The sequence below is a fragment of the Echinops telfairi genome, unplaced genomic scaffold (genome assembly GCF_000313985.2).
Source record: "Echinops telfairi isolate 266 unplaced genomic scaffold, ASM31398v2 ScPeMD7_7457;HRSCAF=8495, whole genome shotgun sequence".
In the NCBI taxonomy this organism is placed as follows: Eukaryota; Metazoa; Chordata; class Mammalia; order Afrosoricida; family Tenrecidae; genus Echinops; species Echinops telfairi.
The window spans coordinates 32,019,398-32,044,616 of NW_022111357.1; the positions used below are offsets into that span (position 1 = coordinate 32,019,398).

The following is a 25,219-nucleotide window of genomic DNA, read 5'->3' on the forward strand; positions in this document are numbered from 1 at the left end:
AGATCCCATAGGCCGACTCTTAGTGCTACCATGCCCTGTGATTAAAGTAAATGGTAAATTACAGCATCCCAATACTGACAGGACTTATAATAACCCAAATCCCTCAGGAATGAAGTTCTGGCTCACCCCACCAGGTGAAAAACCACAGCCAGCTGAGGTGCTTGCTGAGAGCAAAGGTAATACAGAATGGGTAGTAGTAGAAGGTATTTCTACCTATCAATTACAACCACGTGATCAATTGCAAAAGCAAGGTTTGTAATTGTAAATGTATTTTCTTTTTATGTGTTTATTGCATATCTTTCCTTCATTCAGGTATGATATATCAGATATAATTGGACTGTGTTTTCATTTATATGTATAATAGATGATTGATGATAAGTATAAGTGTGATTTCATCAATGTCCGTAAATCATATATGTACATATGGCTAAAGAATTGTGTACAGGTGCCAGATTGGCAAGGGGTGGATTGAGATAGTTTATTGTGCCAGCCTGGCTGATAAACACAAGTGGGTTTAACTGAAGGGCAGAGAGATAAATGGCTTGGTGAGTCTCGCCTTTCTTGTCTCTCGCTCTTTGATCATCGGACTAGTGTGCGGCTGCCTTGCTTGTCCTGTGCCTCAATTTAAAGGCTATACTACCTGTGGGATGCCTAGACTGTGGACTGTGTCACTGTAAGTTGAGGTCCCTTTAAGACATCTCTGGAGCTGGGGACTGGCAGTTGGTGATCTGGCTGGCAGTTGGTGACCTGCCTTCTGATTGGCTGCTGTACTGACATAGCCTAGCTCTCTCTATAAATAGAGGATGATCTGGCAACAGACTAGACTTGAAGGACTGCTAGTCTCTCACTTCTCTCTCTCATGGGAGTGAGTTGTATTGAGCCATTTGTAGTGCTTTATAATTTAACTGTTTATTTCTTGTATTATATATTTATCTGTATATGATTCAACAGTTCATTTCTTGTTATATATCTAATTATCTTTATAAATAAATAGATCAAATTATCAGCAATTTGGTTTTATCTCTCTAGAGAACCCTGTCTAACACAATCATCGCAAAATCATTGGACTGTGTGAGTCATAACAAACTATGGATAGACTTGAGAAGAAAGGGAATTCCAGAACACTTCATTGTGCTCATATGGAACCTATACATGGACTAAGAGACAATTGTGCACCCAGAACAAGAGAATACTGCATAGGTTAAAGTCAGGAAAGATGTGTGTTAGGGTTGTATTCTTCACCATTACTGATTTAATATACAGTGAACCCCCGTTTATCGCGGTTAATCGGTTCTAGACCCTACCGTGATAAATGAAATTCCGCAAAGTAGGATTCCTTATTTGTAAATCAAATATTTTCGCAGTTAGAGCATAGAGGACATGAAAAAACACCCTTTAGTCACCATTACACTCGTATTACCCAATTTATTAAACGAAAAAGGGAAAATACAGTAAAACATTTTGGACGTTACAATGATCATTTATTATTTATCATATTATTTATGGCATCAAGCGTGTACAGTATGAGCCAATCAGTGGCAGTAATGACAGAGCGTGCGCTGTTATGCAAAAACCGCGATAGAGTGAAGCCGCAGAAGTGGAAGCGCGAAGTGGCGAGGGTTCACTGTATATGCTGAGCAAATCCTCAGAGAAGCTGAACTTTTCTATGAAGAAAAAACACAGCATCAGGTTTGAGTGAAGGCTTGTTAGCAACTTTGGATATGCTGGTGACAACTTTGCTTTTTGAGGTGAGAAGAACTTGAAATCCTTGCTGATGAAGATAGAACTCATTGAAGAAAAGACCAAAATTCTCACAACTTTATCAATTGGCAACATCATGGTAAATGGAGGAAATATTGAACTTGCCAAATATTTCGATTTCCACAGCCGCTGTTCAAGGAAGCAGCAGATTGGATTGGGCCAATCTGCTGCACAAGAGTTCTTTATAGTGTTAACGAGCAAGGATGTCACTTTAAAGATTAAGGTGCATGTGACCAAAGCCATGGTATTTTCAATTGCTTCATATGCATGTGGAAGCTGGACAATGAATAAGGAAGAGAGAAGAATTGCTGCATTTGAATTATGGTGCTGGTGAAGATTATTGAAAGCATAACAGAAATGTGGGTGAAAGGAGACAACAGTGTAAGATGCAAAATAATAATCACAATGTGTAATGATCAAGGGTTCCCAAGGGTGGGAGGGTTTGGGTAAGGAGGAGAAAAAAGAGGAGCTTATACCAAGGGCTGACGTAGAAAATGTTTTGGAAATGATGATGACAACATATGTACAAATATGCTTGATGCAATTGATGCATGGAATGTTGTAAGCGCTGTAAGAGTGCACATTAAAATGACTTCAAAGGAAAAGAAAGAAAGTACCATGAACTGCCAAAAGAACAAACACATTTGTCTTGGAAGGAGATGTTATCAGGAGAGATCAGCCTGGGTGAGACTTTGTCACATGTGCTTTGTATATATTATCAGGAGAGACTAAGTCCTTTTGCTATCATGCTTGGTAAAGTAGTGGGAATAAGAGGAAGGAGAGCAGGATAAGGGAATAAGAGCGAATAAGAGGAAGGCCCTTGGCAACACGATTGACTGCGTAGTTGCAACAATTGGCTCAAATATAGGAACAACTGTGAGGATGTTGCAGTACCAGTCAGCGTTCCATTCTGTTGTCCATAGGGTTGGTAAGAATTGAAACTAACTCCATGGCATCTAACCACAACATGACTTCACATTGGCTCTTACACACTGGTACAAGTGGGTCCACCACCAGCGATTACAACCCACATTTTAAAAGTACTTTTTGTCTTCAATCATTTTGACTAGTGGTGAAATATCCTGAGACCAAAACATTTGAGAACCAATTACTGCTCTTAGCAAACTGACTATACTTACACAATCAGGAGACATGTGCATCTTAGGAAGGCTGATTATACTGAGGAAAAGAAGCCAGCCATAATGGATGCATGCTACAGGATTCCAATTACATAAAGATAACGAATAGGCTAAATCAAACATTGATTTTAAAAAAGAGAATGGATATTGGAATGCTCTTTAGAAGCAAGGATGGCAAGAGACTTTGTATCACGTACTTTCGATATGTTATCATGAGGAACCGATTCCCAGAAAAGGACATCATACTTGATAAAGTAGAGGATCATCCCCGCCCCCCATAATAGGACCATTAAGGAGATGGATTGGCACAGTGGCTCACCCATGACAATTGGGAAGATGGTGCCGGATGGCCGGGTGGTGTTTCGTGTACACAAAGATCCCTGTGAGTCAGAAGTAACTGGAAAACACCAAACAACAACTTTGGGGCTAAGTACATTGAGAAAAGCAAGAATGTTTTTTCAAGAATCTTATTTCTATAAAAACAAAATAATAATTATCTCTGGAGGATGCAAGAGTGGTAAGTGGAAAGAAGTATAGGGGGCACTCTGGAATACCAGAAATATTTATCTTCTTTATTTTATTTTTTGTATTGCTGAGCCTATCTACAGCAAAACCTAAGTGTTTGTGCAAGAGTTAAATAGCTATTACACATGCAATTCATTGGCACTGATCACATTCGTTAAGTTGTGCAATTATCTCACCCTCTCTTTCAAAATAGTTCCTTCTCCATTAACATAAACTCACAGGCCCCTAAGTTTGCTATCTCATCTTTAAAATTACCATTGTCATTAAAATAGGAAATTGCTCGTGGAAGACATTCTTAGCCAACTATACTAAACTATTGCTTGGTCTTAAGAAGACTTCAGGGGATATTTGGGGGTTAAGATTTAAAGATTATCTCAGGGGAATAATTTTGAGGCCCATCCAACCTCAGTGGCTCCCAAAAGAATGAGTCCATAAGAATTTTAAATCCTGTTCTGCACTTTCCTTTTAAGATCAGGACTCTTTTATAAAACCTTGGATCTAAATGTTCAGTAATGTGATCAGGAATGAACCAATTTTTCTGGTCTCACGACAAAGGAGTCAGTTGTGAATGGAGGTAATTAGACACACATTCTATTTCCTCCTCCTCTTCCTGACCCCCCTTCTTCCTTTGTTGCTCCAAGTTAATAAAGAACAGGTGCTATACCTTGAATAGCCATGTGCAAGCTTATAACACTCTAGGTACCACACAATGAGTAGAAGAACAAACAGAACAGAGCACTAAAATCAAGAGCAGGCCAATGTATTGGTATATCCCATGGAACTATGACCCTAACCCTCCAAACCGAACAACCAACACCATGAAGTGCTTGATTGTACATAAGCAGCCTCAACTTCTACTTTTTTTTCCATTCACAATGTGAATAAGTCTCTCATGCACTTTTGCCAAGTCAGATTTTATAGGTGTACCACTTACTAACAGCACGTACACTAATTGGCTGTGCAATCTGATCCTTAATCAATGCAATTAAGCTAGGAAGAGGAATAGGTTGTCTTTTTCTGAGCTATTAACTACTAAGAATGTTAGGAACAGCAACCAGACATTGTAAGATATATCTGATGAGCCCCTCAGGGTGGAAAGCACTGAAGATACTGCTAGTAGAGTCAACATTACTTCAAGTAGAGTCAACATTAATGACACGGATCATGTAAACCTTTCAAGACCTTCATTTACCACGTAGGGCAAGACGAAAACGAGAAGAAACAGCTGTTAGCGTCCATCAATAACCGTAATGTGGATGTATGAAGTATGGATTTAGGGCAATTGGAAGTCATCAAAGATGAAATGGAACATATAAAGATCAATTTTCTAGACATGAGTGAGCTAAAATGGACTGGTATTGGCCATTTTGAGTGGGAGGATCATATGGTTTTCTATTCCAGAATTGACAAATTCAAGAGCAATGGCTTTGCATTCATTGCCAGAAACAACATTTTAAAATCTATCTTGAAGTGCAATTCTGTCTGTGATAGGATAGTATTTACGCACATGCAAAGAAATTCAATTCATATTGCCAACGTGCTCTACCAGGTTCTTTGTCAAAAAGAAAAACAAAACAAAACAAACTCACTGACATAGGGTCACCAGGAGTTGAAATATACTTAATGGCATTGGGTTCAAAACACACGCAACAAATCCTGAATTACCACGGTGGTAATTTTCCACACCTTTATTGTAACGAGGACATAGGCCAATCAATGAGAAGTATTTTAGCTGTAACTTTCTGAACCCTACTTGCCAGCAGCCCAGCAATGGCAGCCAATGAAGAGGACTGTAGTTGAACCCCAGCTGCCCATGTCTTCTGCCTTTACAGACCTTTGTCCTTGCCTGCCTCAAGGGAGCACTTAATCTTAAGCTAAACATCTTGCTGCATCCTCAACTCAAATGGCTTTTATTGCTCAATCAAACTCTCTTTAATTTAAAATTTTAGCCTCTGAATTTTACCACTAGGCAATAGTAATAGATGAACCCTTGAGAGTTTTTATTTTTGTTGTTTTTTATTATTAAAAGATCATTTTATTGGGGGCTCTTACAGCTCTGATAATAATCCATACATCAATTGCATCAAGCATTCTTGTACATATGTTGCCATCATTCTTTTCTAGACACTTACTTTCTATTGAGCCCTTAGTCTCAGTTCCTCTTTTCCCCTCCCCGCCCCCCACCCATGACTCCTTGATAAGTTATAAATTATTATTATCTTCATATCTTACACCAACCACTGTCTCCCTTCCCCCAGGTTTCTATTGTTTGTCCCCCTGGGGTGGTGGTGGTTATGTGTTGATAACTGTGATTAGTTCCCCCTCCTCCCCGTATCGCTCCACCTTCCCCCTACCCTTCTGGTATCGCTACTCCCATTCCTGCTCCTGAATTCCATGGGTCCTGAGCTCTTCTCTCTTCTCTGTACCTGTACACATGCTCCATTCTAGCCCACAGTGAAAAGCAGTACTGGAGTCATGACAGGGGGTGGGGGGTGGGGGGCTGGGGGGGTGGAGGGGGTGAGGAGGCCTCAAGGAACCAGAGGAAAATTGTGTTTCATCAGTGCTTTACTGTGCCCTGGTTGACTTATCCCTTCCTTGTGACCCTTCTGCAAGAGGATGGCCCATTGTGTATAGCTAGGCTTTGGGTCTCTGTTCCGACCCCCTCGTTGTCAACAATATGTTTTTGTTGTTTGTTGATTTGTTTGTTATGGGTCTTCTGATACCTGTTACCCGGTCCTGATGACACCTCATGATCACACAGTCTGGTGTGCTTCTCCATGTGGGCTTGTTGCCTCTCTGCAAGATGGCTGCTTGTTTAACTTCAAGCCTTTAAGACCTCAGGCGCTATGCTAGCCGGGCACCATCAGCATTCTTCACAACATTTGCTTAGGCACCTGCTTTGTCTTCAGCGATTGTGCCAGGAGGATGAGCATCACAGAATGTCAGTTTGTTAGAACAAAGTGTTCTTGCATTGAGGGAAGGCTTGAGCAGGCGCCTGAAGTTTGTCCAGTACCTCAGTGTATAGCCATATAAATATATGTACATAGGCCAATACCTCTAATTTTATGAGTTAATGTATTTACATATGTACACACCAATGCTTATATCTCTATCCATAGCTTTGCTTCCTAGATCGTTCCTCTGTTTCCTTTTACCCTCCTCTGCCCCACCAACATGCTCACCCTACTTCTGCCTCTTAGTAATTCCTCTCAGCTAGATTGTTGTTGCTCCAACATCCCCAGAATCTCTATGTCCTCCTTGTTGTTGATTTTAATTCCCCAGTTGTTCCTCTATCTATGGCGTTGTTTGCTCACTGCTCCCTTCCCTCACCTCCTTGTCCCCCTAGTCCCTCTGGGACCATGGGTCCCATTGATTTCTCCCTGAGCTTGCTTCCCATGCCTATCTTATATAAGGAAGCAAACCAACAATAACAGAGACAAAACAAAAAGAAAACAAATGATTGGAAAAAATAAGAAAAAAAAAACATACTTAATTCCAGGTCTGTCCCCTGACCTTTATGACTATCTACCCACTGGTCCTGGGGGAATTTTGGGAGCTGTCCCTCAGAGCCTGAAGTCTATTTGGGGGCCTCCTCAGGGTCTTTGTGGCTTGGCTTGGCTCCCATTGCAGATTTGTTATGTTCTCTTCTTGGTTCACCCCACTGTGTGGGGGGTTCAGATTGGATTAAGTCCATGCTGTGCATCTCCAGTATTGTCCTCTCTTGAGGTATGCTCCAATTAGGTGACATGTCTTCAGCTGTTGTCCACCCTAGAGTCCCCTCTGTGCCTTAGCAGCTCCGTGCAGGGGCGGCGTCCTCTGGGCATGGTGTGCCGATTTGGGGTCTACACTGTCCCTTTCTCTTTTTCCTTCTTGGTTTGTTGTGTCCATGTGGGCATGGCATGCCATTCCTCTACCCAACCTGTAGGTTTAGTGTTCTTCTCTGTAGCACATATTTCTAGGGAGGGGGTGGAGAACCAAATGTCCAATAAACATATGAGAAATGGCTCCCATTCACTAGCCATCAGAGAAATGCAAGTTAAAACAACCATGAGATAACATCTAACACCCTTGAGGATAGCCCAAATCAGAAAATCAGAGCAACAAATGTTGGTGGAGATGTGGCAAAATAGCAACTCTCTTCCACTGCTGTGGAAAGTGATCTGGTGATATTTAAAGTGAATGGAAATTGAGTTACCTTATGACCCAGCTATCTTTCTACTGGGCGTATACCCAGAAGAGGTAAAAAGTAAACCACAACCAGTAGTCTGTGCTCCAATGTTTATTGTGGCACAATTCACAATTGCAAAAAATTGGAAACAACCTAAATTTCCATGGATAGATGAGTGGATTTGTAAAACTCTGGTACATACATACAATGGAGTACGATGCATCACCAAAAAGCACTGATGATCACAGGAAGCATGTCATTTCCTGGGAAGAGTTGGAGGAAATTATGCTAAGTGAAGTCAGCCAATCACAAAAGGACAAGTACAACATGAGTCCCCTGAGGTAAGTCTAAGCAGCACAGTAGTATATCTCACAATATACGGGTTGAGGTACACAGTAGTATATCTCACAATATACGGGTTGAGGTCAGATCACACCCAAGGAGGTGCATGTTATTACAGCACAAAGAAGACGAGAAGGAGGAAGGGGGAGGGAGGAATGGAGATGGGGGAAATAATGAAATGGGGGGAACAGGGCACTAGCCCACTGTGTTAGCCAGAGTAGACTAGAGAAACAAATTCATGGACACACTCATATGTATAGGAAAGAGCTTTATATGCAAGAGCAGTTGAATATTGAGAAAACATCCTATCCCAGTCTAGATCAAGTCCATAAGTCTGATATTAGCCCATATCTCCGATACCAATGTATTAAGTCCTCTTCAGACTCATGAAACACATGCAATGATGCTGAATGCAGGAAGATCACAGGCCAATGGGTGGGAAGTCTTGTGGATGTAGGGGTGTTGTAAGCTTCTCAGCACTGGAAAGAGTTCCCACGTGGCTTCTCCAGCTCTAGAGGTCTGGCTCCATCAGCCTCTTTCATTGTGTCTTCTCCATAGGGATGTCACACTGGTAGTTAGCAGAAAGAAAGTGTTTCCCGCCTCCAAGGAGGAAATACAGGATTTCCCAGAATCCACAGGAAAAGGCCATGCCCTCACAGAGGCCTCATTGGCTATATCAAAATTGAAAGGCTAGACTCCACTCCACACTCTTCTCAGATTAACATGAGTTATGTAACTACCACAGACCACCCCTTGTCAATTTGACACTTTCACAAACACTTTAGCCACATATAATTTTCAAACAAACCATAATAAAAGCATACCTGTACCTAACAGCATAAAACTAAAATGCGTATAATTCAATATGTGCTATCCTCATTTAAACATACAATTCTGTAAGTGGCAAAACAAAAATATCCTATGCCTAACAATTGCAGTTAAGTAACACCTACACCTTAATCCTTTAATCCTATGAATATATTCCCCCACCTATGAAAGTTTGAAATGCAATCACTTCATGCCTTTCTCTGCCCCGATTTCTACACTCCCCACTTACGTCAGCCCAGTGCTCTGAGGAGACGATCATATTTTTTGACATGAAGACTCTTCATTCCAGTTGGAACCTTGTGAAATCCACATCCATAAGCAAAGTCAAATAAGGACAGGCCATCCATAAAGTCTGCAGCAATATGTACCAGTTCACAGGTTCAAATATCTTCTCTTCACCTGCTTGGGTTATGGTTAATTCAATGTGGGCTGCCTCACTTAGCTTCACCAGGCTCTCCATGGGTCACCTCATCTTTAGACCATGGGCCCATCAGAAATTCTCTACAAGAGTAGCCCCCTTTGGCTAGCTCAAGAACTTCAGACAGTCAACCTGCTCTTGCCACCTTCTCTAGTTCCTGTAAACCAGGTACACGGGTGTCAGTGGCCAGACTCAACCCATCTCTCTATTGCTGCATTTCTCCCACTTCCACTCAACAAGTGGATCCAGGTGGTCACCTAGTAAGCATTTCAGCTTTCCCACATGCTCCCTTTAACATTCAGTCCCAGAGAGTTTTCTTCGTGGTTCCAGATTTTTTTCAGCTACTGGCTCAAACCATTGGTTCAAAATTCCGAATTCCTTTTTTCCTTCAATCTGTCAATCTTGCCCTTAGTAGATTTCTTGAATGCAAATATCCTGAGTACTCCAAAGCGCTGGCTGGGGCTTATCATTTCAGAGCCGTCTTTGCAGGCATGTCCTAAACCCACCTAAAGATCAAATTTTAATGTTGCAAGGCAAGTGGGTTTACAAACTCTCTACTTTCATGTTGCCCAAACTCATTTCTATAAATCCTTATATCCACAATAATAAGCAGAAGAAATCAATATGAACAAAGTAGAATCATATACTAAACCCAATTATTAAAACAGTCAAGTTTAATCCTTATTTAGCTTATTTTATCCTTATCTAAACTATCTATTGATACAAAAAGATGGGATGAGGCCTCTGAAAGCATCAAACCAGATCCACGCTTTCTGTCAGCCATTTGACCTTCAGTCAGCCATTTGACCTTCAGTCAGCCATTTTCTCTAAGCAGCATGGCAATTTCTACCCCTGAGCTCAAAATATACATTAATCACATTCATTTTCATCATCTCAATCAGGAATGACCAAAGACTACAGCCAGACAAAATAATCAAAACTTTAACTTGCTATATTCTTTCCAGAAAACAACCCAGTAAGCTGCATGGACATATCTGACCTCTGGCTAGCCAAAGAAGAACAACTACCATGAGGCAGAGGTCAAATAACCATCCACTCGCCATCTTTATGATCTGTTTCTCTAGTCCCCCACTCCCAAGGTCCCATAATGTGTCAGTCTGGGTAGACCAGAGAAACAAATTCATGGACACTCTCATATGTATAGGAAAGAGCTTCATATACAAGAGCAGTTGAGTATTGACAAAACAGCCCAGCCCAGTCCAGATCAAGTCCATAAGTCCGATATTGGCCCATATGTCTGATACCAATCTATTAAGTCCTCTTCAGACTCATGAAACACATGCAATAATGCTGAATGCAGGCAGCTCCCAGGCCAGTGGGTGGGAGTCTTGTGAATCCAGTGGCAGTGTAAGCATTTCAGCGTTGGCAGGGGTCTCTAGGTGGCTTTTCCACCTGAGTTAGTTAATTGTGCCAGCCTGGCCGATAATCACATGTGGGGCTGGTTGAAAGGCAGAGGGATAAATGGGTGGTGAAGCCTCGCCTTTCTAGTTCTCGGGTCTCTTGTTTTGTGATGGTTGTATCGGGTGCAGCTGCCTTAGCAGTTCCCTGCTTCAGCTTGCAAGATGGACTTCCTACAAGACATCCCCAAGGAGAAGCCACATGGACCTATCCCGATGCAGCCCTGGGTGCTGGAGCAGCCGTGTGGAGACCCCTGCCAGTGCTGAGATGCTTGTTCGTTCACTGACTCAGCTTTCCTCCTGCAGTAGGCATTATTGCCTCTGTTTTGTGAGGTGAAGGACTTTGTGGACTGGTGTTGGGTTAATGGGTTAATGTTGGACTTGTGGGCTTGGGCAGCATTGGGTTGGGGTGTTTTCGTGATGCACATTTTCTTTGCATAAAACTCTCTCCTATACGTGAGTTGCTGTGGATTTGTTTCTCCGAAGTACCCAGACTAACACACCACCTCAGGACACTAGTGTAGTTCCATGTGTCTTGTCAGTAGAGCTTCTCCCAGGGAGAAGAGAGAGTATGTGTGTCTCCTGCCCACAAGGAAGAAATACAGGCATTCCCAGAATTCTAAGGAGTAGGCTATGCCCACACAGAGATCTTACGGGATATAGCAAGATTGGCAGGCTAGACTCCACCCCTACACTCTTAATTCTCAAATTGACATCAAATTATGTAACTACTACACCCACCCAAGGGGCAAGTATAGGTTATGTCTCCACAGATTTGGAAGTGTGCCTGCAGCTCCTTCCTTGGTGCAACAAACCTTGAGGGCAACATAACCACGCAGAGAAATGCATGAAAAGATTGGGCTACAGGGCCAGCCTCAATTATTATTGTTTTTCTACGATGCCCTGTTTCTCCCAAAATGACAGAGTCTTATATTAATTTTTGCTCCCAAAGATACGCTAGATCTTATTTTCAGGGGATGTCTTCTTTTTCCATAAAGAAGAATACAGTACACATTTATTCTTTTATTAAAAGAGACCTCGCACTTCCTGTCTGCTCCAGCTGCGCTGCGGCCGAGAGTGATCTGCACAGTGGCACTCGCCACTATGGTCCAGAGTCCAGAGCTATGGTAGCTTTGGGGGCCTTATTTTCAGGGGGATGCCTTATAGTTCAGCAAGAGACAAACTGTAAGTAGGTCTTATTTTCAGGGGATGTCTTACTTTTGGGAAAACAGGGTAAGAATGCTTTGTAATTGAACCTCAGGCACAGCCTTATCTGATTCCCCTTGTGCAGCAATTTCTAAGACCAGTACCTGTAGGGTTAGGGCCAGGGCATCTGACTTTGGAATAAAGCCGAAAAGCTGGCGCCTGCATTCTTTGCTTTGTTGGATGGCATCAAGAGTGTTAGAAGCAAGAGTCCAATGATATTGCAGCCTTCCCATGTCCCGCAACCTATCCTTTCAATATGCCATTTAGTTCCTTTAAAATACAGACCTACCATGCCATGCTGCCCTACCAGTTGTCAATCCAATCTTTTCTCTCTCTCTGGCTTCCCTTTTTAAAAGATTAGTTGTTTCCATCTGATTATTCCCCTCTGAGCCAAAGGCTGCTGGACAAAAGCCATGGGAGAGATACTCAGCGATCCCATTGATAACTAACGTGTGCCCAGTCTAAACCATGGTCTTTTCATCCCAGCATATGCATGTGAAAACTGGACAATGAAAACAGAAGAGTGAAGAAGAATTGATCCCTTTGAATGGTGATGTTGGCACAAGATATTGAATGCACCATGGACCGTCAAAAAGACAAGCAAATGCACGTTGGATGGCATGCAGCCAAAATTTCTCCTTAGAGGTGAGGGTGCCAATGTTTCATCTCACATAATTTAGACAAGTTATCAGGAGGGAGACCAGTCCCCAGAGAAGAACTTCAAGTTTTGTAAAGTAGAGGTCAGAGGAAAAGGGAACCCTCCATGAGCTGAAAGGAACAGTGGTTACAATAATGCACTGAAATGGAGTAAAGGCTGTGAGGAGTGTCCAGAAGCAGGCACCATTGCATTCTGTTACATATACGTGGGGTCATAGAGTTGGAGGTGACTAGACATCACCTAACACAACACTGATATTTAAAATGTGCCCAGCCAACTATGTTCTTCAGTGGTGATGAGTTGGGCTGCCAATCCACATGGGCAGCCGTTCAAAACCACCAGTAGGTCCGGAGGAAAAAGACTAAGCTTTCTATCACTTCAAACAGTTATAGTCTTGCAAACCCACAAGGGGTCATTATGAGTCAGTGCTGACTAGATTGCAGTGAAGTTCATTGGTTTGTTTGTTTTTCAACTGGGTTAGATTTCCAAGCTATATTGATGGTTGAAAATTCAGATAGAAAAATGAAGGAATGGAAGATTGTACAAAAATAGTGTAATGGCATATTTGTCTAGGTAAAATGGAATAGAGTTGAGCACAAGGTAATCCAAAGGGGCTTCAGCCTTGTCTCTAATATTATAAGATTTTATTTAAAAGGAGAATGTATGTGTTTATAATTTTTATCATTAAAATTACTACATATACTCAAGTATAAACCGAGTTTTACAGCACATTTTTAATGCCGTTTTTGTGGTAAAATTAGGTGCCTCGACTGGCATTCGGGTCAGCTCATACTTGAGTATATACGGTAGTTTTTAAAAGATAATACCAAACCAAACTCTTTGCTATCAAATCGACTCATAGAGGCCCTGTAGGAGACAGTAGATCTGCCCCTTGTAGGTTTCCTAGACTGTTACTCTTCACAGGAGTAAAAACCTCATCCTTTCCCCTAGAAAAGGCTGGTAGACTTGAACTGCTGACCTTGAGGTTAGCAACCCAAGGTGCATAACCCACTACACCACCTGGGCTAGGTAGAAAGGAAATGGAACTCTTATGACCAAGTGTACAGTAAGTTGTATGTTATCCAAACTATTCACTTCCCTTTTCTGGGGAAGAACTACTTCCCTGCCCCACCACCAACAGGTTTGGCCTATGACATGCTCAGGACCATGAAATGATGAGTATTGTGTCTGAGCAGGAGCTGGGAGAGCCAGAGGGGAGCTTGGAGGTCTTCTGACTCTTTGTTCACCATGTTCTGTTCCCTCTGCCATGAGACTACAGCTCTTCTAGATGAAGGTGCTCCATTGGCCTGGAGGAGAGAGATGTGGGGCTGAACTCCAGCTCACCCACGAGAGCCTAGTGATGGAAACAAACAATGGAGCTTTGCTGTCCTAACCATTGAGGCTGCGGAGCTCCTTGTCCTCATCGTCTGTTTTAACCTATCCGAATCCAGAGATGAGAGGAGTGAGCTAACAGTGTCCCAGGAGTGCATGGAGGGAGACAACACCCACAGTCAGAAAGGCAGGGAGGGTCCCATGTGGGGCAGAGGAACAACCAAGGGAGGACATAGAAAGAGAAGGAAGATGCAAAGACAGATTTATTCAAACTTTAAAATGTTGTCCCAGGACCTTCTTTAATGGCCTCCTGGACAAACGTAGCAAATCAGTTGTCTTTTAGCACCTGGGACAGGCCTTCTAAGTAAAGACTCAAACTGTCTGGCTTAAAGGTGTCTGAGTGTCTTCCCCCAGAGCAGTGGACCTCAGCTGTGCATCCCCAGAACCACCTATTCATTCCAAAGTAATTCAGAGGATGCGGGGAAAAAAGAGTTGAGAATGTGGAAGAAATCAGAACTGTAGGATTTTCTCAGGCTGAATCCAATCATATCCTGGCAGAAAAGTAAGAGAATGATAAAAGACTCCAACAAGGGCATGGGATCCCGTCGTGTCTTGAATTTTACTGCGCCCTGATGGCAAAGACAGGAGTTGCTTTTCTGGCCATGCGGTGTGGCAGAGTGGGCTGTTATAGGGCAGATCAGGCCTGCATTACTCAGTGCCTACCAGCCAAGTGACGTTGGAAAAACTGCTTCATCAGCTGTCTTTAAGTCTGCCAAGGAAGAAGCAGGAAACAGGGGTTATCCATTTCTCTAGATCTTAATTTCCTTATCTTCAGTATAAATCAAACTCACTGCCATCAAATCATAGCGACCCCTGTGGCTTTCTGAGACTGTAACTGCTTATAGGCTGTAGAAAGCCCAGTCTTTCTCCTATGATGCGGCTGATTGTTTTGAACTGCTAACCATGAAGCCCACAGCTCAACTCAGAAATGCTATGCCACCAGGGCTCTATCGACAATATAGGTTTAAGCATACCCAATGTTACGGACTGGGTTGTGTCCCTTAAAAATATATGTAAAATTCATAACCCATGTGCCTATAAACACAGCTTTGTTTGGAAATAGGGTCTTTCAAGATTTTATTACTGAACTGGAGGTCATATAGAAAGAGGTGGGCCCTAATCCAACTAAGTGTCATCTTAGAAAAGAGGAGCAGAGATATGGTGACAAAGGTATGTGCTGATGGTGGCAGACACAGATACACAGATTCAAGCCAAGGAGACCATAGATTTCTGGGAGATTGGCAGGTCACAGTTTCTCTCTCTTAGAGGCTTCAGAAGGGACCAGCACACTGAATACCTGAACTTGAGCTCCCACTCTCCAGAACCACATGACAAAAAATATGTTTCTAAAAGCCACCTACTTTGCTGTATTTTGTATGGCCAACCTAAGAAACTAAGGCACTCACTTTGAAGAATTCATGTGAGGAATACATGCGGTCGTGTATTTCACAGGCTCAGTATAGCATCTAGGACAGAGTTGACTCTTAGGGAACCTTTACTTGCATCCCAATCATGCGTTTCCCCTTCCCCGAGTCTCGTGAATCAGTTGCAGGAAGGATAGTGACAAATAGAGATTAAAAAGAATGGCGCATTTAGCCCAGCAATCAACACAACTCTATTTTGAGGGGAAAAAAATCTTTATAGCTTTACCACAACCAACAGGAGGATGCAAACCATGGAAGAGTCACCTCCCCAAGCCTAGAGCTCCCCGTGCCTGAAAGTGCATCCCATTCATTTCTACCAGATATAGACCTTCAGTGTTTCATTGTCTTCTCGCCACAGCACTCCAGGAGAGCCAACCAGCCAATTTTCCAGAAAGTTCTCTCATCTCACTCCCTTTCCACAGGCAGTTACATTTCAGTGGGGAGTGGACCTGAATCCAACTTAGAGGCCCCTCTCAGAAGGTGTCATGATCATCCAATTCCGATGATCTCCAAAATTCAGTGCCAACAAAGTATGTGTTTTCAGTGATTGGGTGCTATTTCTCCTACAAAGCCACACGCGGGTCAGTTGGGAATGAATCAAGAAGCCATTCAATGGGATTCTTCTCTGCCTCATGGCTCAGGCCAAACTGTCAACGGAAAGCAAGTAGACTTGAACTTGGCTTACAAAACTCTGGCCAATCAAGAGAAGAGCCTCCTTAAGATGAGTGAGGGCAAGTGGGGTAAGTGTTGTTACATTGTGGGCATCAATGAGCAAAATGCCCTCAGCGACAAAAATGTATAAGATCGTAGAATGGAAAATTAATCTGTTCTGTAAACATTTGCCCTATTCACACTAAAAATAAATGAAAGGTTAAGGATGGGGTGGGGTTTACATGGGAGCCTGAGTCATCCCTTTCTTTTTTTTTTTTTAGTCATAAGACCAATTATTTAATTGAAGCTATAAAAAAAGAGGCAGTATAAGTGATTAAATAATTAGGGAAGAATATTTAGCATATTTTAAGAGATTTAAAATAGGAACAAGACACTTTACCAAAAAAATCTGTTGGAAATAAAATTCTTAAACTATAAGTAGAAATGTAACATTACAGAGCATCTTATAAAATACAGAAACAGGAATATAAAAGGAATATTTATGTCCTAAGTCTGAAAACTATTAATAATGATCAAATATTTAAGTTTAAATTTACAGGTCTTGGGCTTCAGAATCACATTACTATACACATCTTCCACACCATCAAACAATAGTTTTCAACTAACCATGAGTGGTATCGTCTACAAAGTCTTTGGCCATCTCTGCTGTGATCACATCAATGTGACTAGCCTTGTTTCTGAACTTCACACTGTAGAATTTGTCAGCTGACTCAAGCAGCTCAGGCCTACATGCAGTTGTAATAAATTGAGCACGTACAGCAAGTTCCATAATCATGTCTGACACAGCCTTTCTGTGTTGAACAACCAGAGCCTGGTCAATTTCATCAAACAAGTAGAAAGGAGCTGGGTCACATTTCTGAATTGAAAACGTCAGAGCAAGAGCTACCAGAGATTTCTGTCCACCTGAAAGCTGTTGCATTTCTCTCATTTCACCTTGTTTTCCTGTAAATGACACCCTAATTCCCACTCCAGTGAATTGGTCAACTGAGGGGACACTGCTCTGTGATCCAGAGCCCCGTTCACTTTCACCGCTCCCTGGGCCTTCATCCTGAGACTGGCTGCCGTCTACATCGCCTTTCTTCATCACCAGAGTAGCTTTGCCACCAGGCACCAACTTCTGGAACACTTCACTGAAGTTCTTAGATACCTGTTTGAAAGTTAACTGAATAGCTTCAGACTTTTGAAGTTCAAGTACCTTCATCAGTTCCATGATTGATTTGTAGCCCCTATCCAATTCTTCTCGTCGCTTTATTAACGTTTCTTTCTGCTCAGAGAAGTTTACAAACTGGTCTAAAACTTTCTTGTTGAAGTGGCTGTACTTCTTCAGTTCTGTGTTGCACTGTTCCAGCTTTCGAAACAACTGTTTGAGGCTCAGTATCTGGTATTTTTCAAATGCTTCCTGGGGAAGTGATCCAAGTTCTCGAATTTTCTTCATACATTCTTCTTTCTTCTTCAACAGCATGCCTTGCCGATTTGCCATCTTTTCCAGTTCTTCAGTATCATGATTGATAGCATCCAGGTGTTCCTTTTCCATATTTTCCCAGCGTTCCATACTCTTCTGAAGTTCCTTCATTCCAGCTTCTGTTTTATCAATGGAATTATCCAGATCTTCTGATCGTGCCATAGTATCTTTGACTCTTTTATTGATGGCTTCAAGTTCTGATGTTGTGGCAGTGAGAACAGAACCCCTTCTGTCTCTCTCAGTTCGTTAAGTTCCTGTTCTACTTGGTCTAAGGGTTTTCTCAGATTCTCATTGAGATATGTCTTGACACGAGTAATTATGCCTTCTCATTTAATTCTTTCATTCAGCAACTGTCTGTTTTCCTGCTGAAGTTGCTGAATTTCATCATTAAGTGCATCCACTTTCTTTTGATCTTCCAGGCTAAGCTGAGAGAACAAGTCTGTTCCCAATTCTGCTTTTATGATTCTCTGGTAGATTCCATGGCATGTAAACTTGCCTCCAAACTTTGCAAGCTTCGTTGCTTAGGCATAAAGGTTTTCTCTGACTGCTGCCTCTTCTCTTTTAGCATCTTCATTTCTGATAATATACTATCTCGGGATGCTTTAAATTTCCTTTGCTGGGTCTCTATCTGCTGCGTTTGGTTCATCAACTGATCAATTTCATTATTAATCCTTTCAATATTCCTGCGCAGGTTTTCATTGGCTTTGCTTCAAGCTCACCTAGCCCTTCTTCTGCTTTTCTAACATCTTTTTGTAATTCAAGTCGTGCCTTCCTTGTGTCAAATTAACCTCCAGTTAGCGCACCCCGATGACTAACTTGGTCACCTTCCAGAGTAATGCAGTCCATAGTGAAGGCACGCGCCAACTGGGTTGAAACTTCCATGCTACGACAAATAAGCGGCTTTCCAAACCCATGTTTGAAAGCTTTGTCAGATCTGGGATTATACCTTAGTTTACTGATCACAGGAATAGCATCATTGGTTTCGGGGTAGGCAGTATCCCTCACATCCAACTTGTTGAGAGGCAGAAAAGTTACTTCTCCAGGAAGATTCATTTTATTAAATTCCATAAAAGTCTTTGTACTGACTTCATCTGAATCAACAATATGATAAAATAACCTGTTGCCAGCAGTGACTTCCACACGTGTAGAAAGCTGGCTCACACTCAAGGTTATTCATCACCATGCCATGGTAGCCATTTGAACATGCTGGTTTATTCCTTTTCGTCGAAAGTGGTCCAGCACGTTGTTTATGCTGTCTATTCCATTTAAGATGGCCTTTCCTGTGGATGCTCTAAGAAGTTGCTGCTGCTTTGCAAGATCTTCTCTTTTAGCAGCAAGAGCTTGCTGTGCAGCATTCTCTTCTCGCCACAAGTAATTTCTTTCACTTTGTAATTCATCTTTCTTGGTTTTCACTTCAGAGTATTTTCGGTCCAGTTCTTCTGCTCGAGCTTTGACTTCATTAAGATCCTGATCCAGTTTATTTTACTGTTCCAAATTTTTCTCTTTATTTGCCTGTGTCTTCAAAGTCTTTATGTATACCAGCAATCTGTCTTTTCTTGTCATTTATAGCCTGGTCTAAGGATTTTAATCCTCTTATCCCTTTCTTCTTTTGATGTAAACTGGCTTCCTCGACCCTGTTTTGCATACACATCCGTTCTTTCCTGGGTAGCTTGGGCCAATCTAGCAATGCCTCGCTCTTCTTTTTCTTTGACACTGTTGAGTTTTGGTTCTGTTTTGGCCAGTTCTTTCTGCTTTTCTTCTATTTTTTCAAGTAACGTCTGCCTCTCTTTTAGTGTTTACTTTGTTCACGATTGCCTGCCAATTCACCTTGTAAATCCTTGGCTTTAAGTTCCAACTTTGTCCTCTGCTTAATTTGTTCTTGATGCTCAGCACTAAGTTGTTTCTTTTCTTCTTTCATGGCTGAAATGTTTGTTTTCAGTTCTCGAACTTGGTGTTCAATATCCTCCATTTTATCTCTGGCACCACGCTGGGCATCTCTCAATGGCCTGGATTTTTCTCCACTGGTTTCTCACTTAGCAGAAAGCTCATCGAGTTTAGCATGAGGCTCATTAAGTTCCTGATTGTAAATGGTATATTCCAGGGCTCATCTCATTTTATCCCACTTCTGACACTGAGCTAGCTCTTCTTCTTCTTCCTCTAAGGTATGTAACCGCTCCTCAATGTATTTTAATAATTCTTTGATTTTTTTTCCCGCTTGCCCTCTGTTTCTTTCATTTAAGGAGATGCTTTCTTCTTTTCACTCATCACATACTCTAGTACCAACAACTTCTCTTAAAAGCTTTAGTCTCTGAGAGTCTGGTGCTATTGCCATCTGGTTGATCTTTCCTTGTTTAACAATATAATAAGGATTGCTTCTAGAAAAACCAGCACTTTCAAGGAGATTCATCACATCATTTTTTGTGACCATTTTCTTATCTAAGAAATACTGATCCTTTTTGGCACCAATTACTCTTCTAAGTGAGACTTCCTCTTGTCATTTGGTAATTGGTTGTCCGAATTGTCAAAAATAATCTCCACAAATGCAGAACTAACACGAGGACCAGCACCCTCTTGCAACAAAGCCAACGGCTGTTCTGGACGAAGATGACTAAACTCATCACTGAGGACAAACTGAATCGCATAAAAAAAGTTACTTTTTCCACTTCCATTTCTGCCCACAATAACATTATGTTTTGAGCTGAAGGGATCTACAATGGTTTGATCTCTGTAACTTTGGAAACCCTGGATAATCACCTGCTTGATGTACATGGTTCCATGCCCCGAGCTGGGGCGAGTCATCCCTTTCAAAATAATTTTTGTTTCCAAGGAACAGGGGTCAATTTGCCCAGTGCATCTTGACATATGTTGCCACTACCAAGTATCTTGAATCAGGATTCAATTTTGTTTCTTTCGGAGAGTGAGCTTTGATGTTTGCCTCACATCGGTTTATCCTCCTTTTAGGGATTCATTTCTTGCTCAACTCTCACCCCTCCCACCCCCAACCCCCCAACCCCCACCCCCGCCAGCTGGAGTTGACATCCCTCCTCACTCACAGAGTGACACAGGCCTTGGGCCTGATTAATCACAGCATTCCATTTCTTTTTGTGTGGCTACTGGAAACAGCCCACTGAAAGTCAATAGAACCATTGAATCGGGATGAGATTTTTGATAGAACCACCCAGAATATGGGAAGATATAAGCATGGATTTTCTCAGGGGACCACATTGAGAGATCACAGGAACAGTGAATTATTTAATGTGGGTATTCTAAGCAAAGTCTCTAATGCACACTAAATACAGTAACCTTGTCCTGCATAGGTCTGGGTAAGAAGGTATTGGAAGGCATTGATAGGATTCACCTGTGAGTCACGGGTACCAGGCTGCATTGTGATTACCTTCCAGCCAGGTTTACAATGAACCTGACTAGCAGCAGTGGGGGATTTCACTACCAGCAAGAGCCAGGAGTGAACCATGTCTTCTGGATCCCGACATCCCTGCACAGTGAACTGCTTGACCCAGGAGACAGCTGTGATATCTCAGATGTGGCCAAGGGACAGCAATAGCAACAGAATCAGGAGCCCCAGAGGAAGGAGAGCTGAATGCTTTTGCACAAGAGGCTACTTTGAGGAGTGGGATGGCTTTGGGCACTGAAGTGGGGCACTGGGTTCGCTGACCCATGGAGCTGGAGCTGGGTCCATTTGGATTGTGGCTTACAAGGGACTGGAATGCCCTTTAGGCATTTATTAGCATCCCCGAAAGAACTTTGTGACATTCCCTGACTAAACAACTCTATCCTAAGCATTTCCACTTGTTCACTTCCACAATAAACCTTATAATTGTGAGAATTGCCCGTGAGATCTGTGTGACTATTGCAATGATTTGGGGAACCTAAGAACCCTGTTGGCATAGTGGGTTACTTGTTGGGCTGCTAGCCACAAGGTTGTCAGTTAAAAACTGCCAGCTGATCCACGGGAGAAAGAGGAGACTTTCTGCTCTCATCAAGTGTTACAGTCTCATAAACCCACAGGGGAAGTTCCACCTGTTCTACAGGGTCACGGACTTACAATGGACTCAGTGGCTGTGGGTTTTGAGAGTGACTGTGAGACAGAACACAGAGATGACAGTGAAGTCAACGAGAGGGGAGCAGAAGAGACGAAGGAAGAATGGATGACAGAAGAGATCACCGGTGACGCTGTTGGCGCTCCTGAATCAGACCGTGCTGGCTGTGCCCTTGGGGCTCATATTCCATAAGGCTAATTTTTAGGCTAACTTGAGCTCTGGCTCTATTTCATAAACAGAAACAACTTACTCTAATGCCTCTTTGGTCCTCCCTGAGTCCCCACTGTGAGTATGACTGGGTTTGGTCCTATTAGGCCTTTGGAGAGCTCTGACCCAGGACTGTTTCTGCCTCAACCCTTTACCACCTACAACATTTTTTCAGATCCTTGGTTGGAAGGTAAACTTTTATCCCCAGTCACTCCAGAACCCCTTCAATCAGGCAGCCCCAAGCTGTCTTCATTTGCCACTGGGTGCTAACTCCCATCGAAAACTGATCTCTGCTGACTTACTTAACTCTTCCAGTCCAGGCAGTTAAGTCTCTGAGCAAGAGACTTAAAGGTTGGGAAGGTGCAGGAAAAGAATCACCATTCACCCAGAGGATGAAGCTGCGCCCAGTTCTCCACCAGCATCACCGATCCCTGCAGAACACCTGAACTCTACATTCTAAACCACATTGCAAAAGCCCATGAGATTACACTGTTAGTCCTAGGTCCAGCCAGCCCGAGCTACCCATCATCTTCTGCAACAAGGGATGCACACAGGTTGGACAAAGTGAGGTGGAATGCATAAGTCCTCAAGGCATGCAGATGCACACTCAACAGTGACCACTGAAGAGAGCTCAAAATATCCCAACAGTGAATGACCATGGACAGAGGAGCATCCCCAACCCATTCCCTCTACTGTTCTCTCTTCAGACAGCAGTACGCCCTCCCTATCCTCACAGAAAGCATTACCTAAATCACCTAAATCAGCAGCAGAGACCCGTGGAGAATGGGATGATGGTGGGATCCACACCCTCCATGGCTCCAATAGGAAAGAAAAGTAGTCACAATCCCTTGATAAAGTGGACGATTACATTCATAATCCTTGCAGAGCAAGGGAACTGAAAGAACCTCAAGGTCAGAGTATTGAGCACTCCGTGAAAGCCATCTTCCATGTGGTGCCAGGTCACTGGCACACCCAAGTCCTCCAGCCTCTTCTTGTACAATAGCAAGTCATCCCGCAGAAAATCATACTCACAGGTCACCAGGCAAGCTTCTGGGACCCGAGCCACAACTTCGTCTTCAACCATGAGGGGGAAAGTTGCCCTTTCCAGACGCAGACCCACTTCTAAGTAAGCACTCTCATTCAGGGGCATACGGGACACTGGCCGGTATCCTCGCTGCTTAAACCTCTGTGGGATGTTTTCTGGATCTAGCCACTTTCTATACTTTTCCCAGCTTTCTGTCGGCAGATGGCCACCTTTAAAGATTACATGTTCCCAGGCAGGGTTGATATCCATGTACTGAGAAAAGCAGTAGGTAGCAAAGCGACGAGTGAGCATTGGCACATTCTTGTTCTGTTCATAGGAAGGGAGTTGGAAGTACAAGCCTTGCATTTTGGCATAGATCAGAATCTGAGCACGGATCTTGGGGAGATCCTGTCTTTCCTCAAGTTTTTGACAAATCCGAGCTGCTACTGTCCCTCCCAGGCTATCACCACAGAGCACAACTCGGGCTGGATCCACCCCATAATCCTTCAGAGATCTCAGGAAGTGGACGGTGGATGCAAAGGAGTCTATTTCCGGCACTGGAAACCTGTGCTCCGGGAGCTGGCGATATCTAGGGAAGAATCAAAGAGAAGAGCTAATACTTATCACCCCAGCAGAGCCCAAGGAATCTGCATCAAGCATCCTTGGGGAGTCCCTGGGTGGTGGACAAATGGTTAAAAGCCCAGACACCAACTGATAAGTGAAAATACCATGAAGCAGTTCGACTTAGACAAACCTGGGTTGACCAAAAATCAGAATCAACTTGTTGGAAATTGGTTGAACATATTGGTGTCCATTGGATTGATTGACTGATTGATTGACTGGTTAGTTGACTGAATTTTAGCATCCCTTAGCCTGATTTTTCCCAGTGCTTTCCTTTGATGAAACCCAATCCAGTAAATGAGGTGCAAGGCTTACTTTAGATGCTAGACATCAAACCCTCTGGGCTTAACATAGAGGACAGTAGTTGTAATTCCCACAGTCTCAATACCCTAGTGGGAGATCAGTCCTGACCACAAGAACCAGCCCTTGACCCACAACTTCCATATCACCAACATCAGCCCCATCTTTCTCAACTTACCGGACATTGCTTCCCTGATGTTGACCTATCCCCTGCTCCCTTTTGATGATTCTTTTATGAGCATCTCCATGTTTGCCTGACATTGGATCTAATGAATCCAGTCATACCTCAGATTTCATGGGGATGGAGGTGTGGATTATAGGCTCAAATTCCACCAAGAACCAGTCAAACATTCTGCAGGGCTCCTCCACAGGTGCTTGTACTTCCTAACCCACCATCTTCCCACAGGAATGTCAGCCTGGCATGGCCTGATATGGAGAGTTTTTCAAGGATTTCCAGAAGATGGTTTTGTTTTTGTTTTTGAGAAGATATTTCACAAACTGAACAGCTGCCAACAATGTGTAAAGGCAGTCAGCACCCATGGGCTACACGAGCCTAGATTAGCCTTGCTCGTTCTCAGCCAGTGTGAGCCCAGGCTTCCCCGGGGTCATTCTGGCCAAGTCATGCTTTCCATTCCCAAACTCTGTCCTCCTCAAGTTCACAAGATAAGCTGCCAGCAGAGATGGGCAGCATGTTCCACGAAGGAGCTCTGTGTTCAGCACAGCCCAAGCACAAAGGCTTCATGCCAACAATTGGCTCCATATTTTCATGCCATGATAGAAATGGTTGTGGAGCTGTGAACTGGAAATGAAGCATTTAGCCAGATATTCCCCCTTCATCCAGGGCTGATTTCTGACATTTGAATCCTACTCAACTAGCTGGACCATCAAAAATCCATGACAGAAATTCCCAAGAAGATATCGGCTACTCCTACCAAGAGGGTTTGGCTCAGAGTCTGCAACAAAGTGCTCAAGAAAGTTTGAGATGCCACAAGACCTGGCAGGGTTTCATTGTGTGGTACAGGCTTGAGAGCACCTAGCAACATTGCTTATGTTCTAACGAAGGGCACTGGGGGCTCCACTGTGGGATTTTGCTTTTTGTGCAGGAGACCTGGGTTTGGCTCCTGGTCTGTGCACCTCATGTGCAGATAGAGTACATGTCTGTCAGAGGTGGCTGACCTGTTGCTATTTGTGGCTGTGCTGTTGAACAGGTTTCAGCAATGTTTCCAGACGTAAGACAGACTAGGAAGGAAGGCCGAAAGATTTACTTCCTCAAACTAGCCAATTGACAACCGATCATGGGGAGGTGTCTGGTTTTTCTAGCATTTCATTTCATTCCATCGTGCGGGAGGTCACCACAAGCCAGTTCACTCGATGGCAGCTAGCAACAACATTTCTTACCAGGCTGAGCCATTACAGGGAGCCTATGGAGCTCCATCGGGAGCAATGAGCCTGAGTTAGTTAATTGTGCCAGCCTGGCCAATAATCACATGTGGGGCTAATTGAAAGGTGGAGGGATAAATGGGTGGTGAAGCCTCGCCTTTCTAGTTCTCGGGTCTCTTGTTTTGTGATGTTTGCACCAGGTGCAGCTGCCTTAGC

At 43.1% G+C, this 25,219-nt stretch overlaps 1 protein-coding gene and 1 pseudogene across 1 annotated transcript in view; both read right to left on the reverse strand.

The window, feature by feature from the left end:
• Positions 1 to 16,552: 16,552 nt before the first annotated feature.
• Positions 16,553 to 20,182, reverse strand: LOC101661313 (annotated as a pseudogene).
• A 2,334-nt stretch (positions 20,183 to 22,516) lies between these two features.
• LOC101661408 (arylacetamide deacetylase-like 3) overlaps positions 22,517 to 25,219 on the reverse strand; it is a 15,983-nt gene continuing 13,280 nt past the window's right edge. Inside the window, exon 4 of the mRNA XM_004705419.1 lies at positions 22,517 to 23,291. Within this exon, the coding sequence (XP_004705476.1) occupies positions 22,517 to 23,291 (775 nt within the window). The remainder of the gene's footprint in view (positions 23,292 to 25,219) is intronic.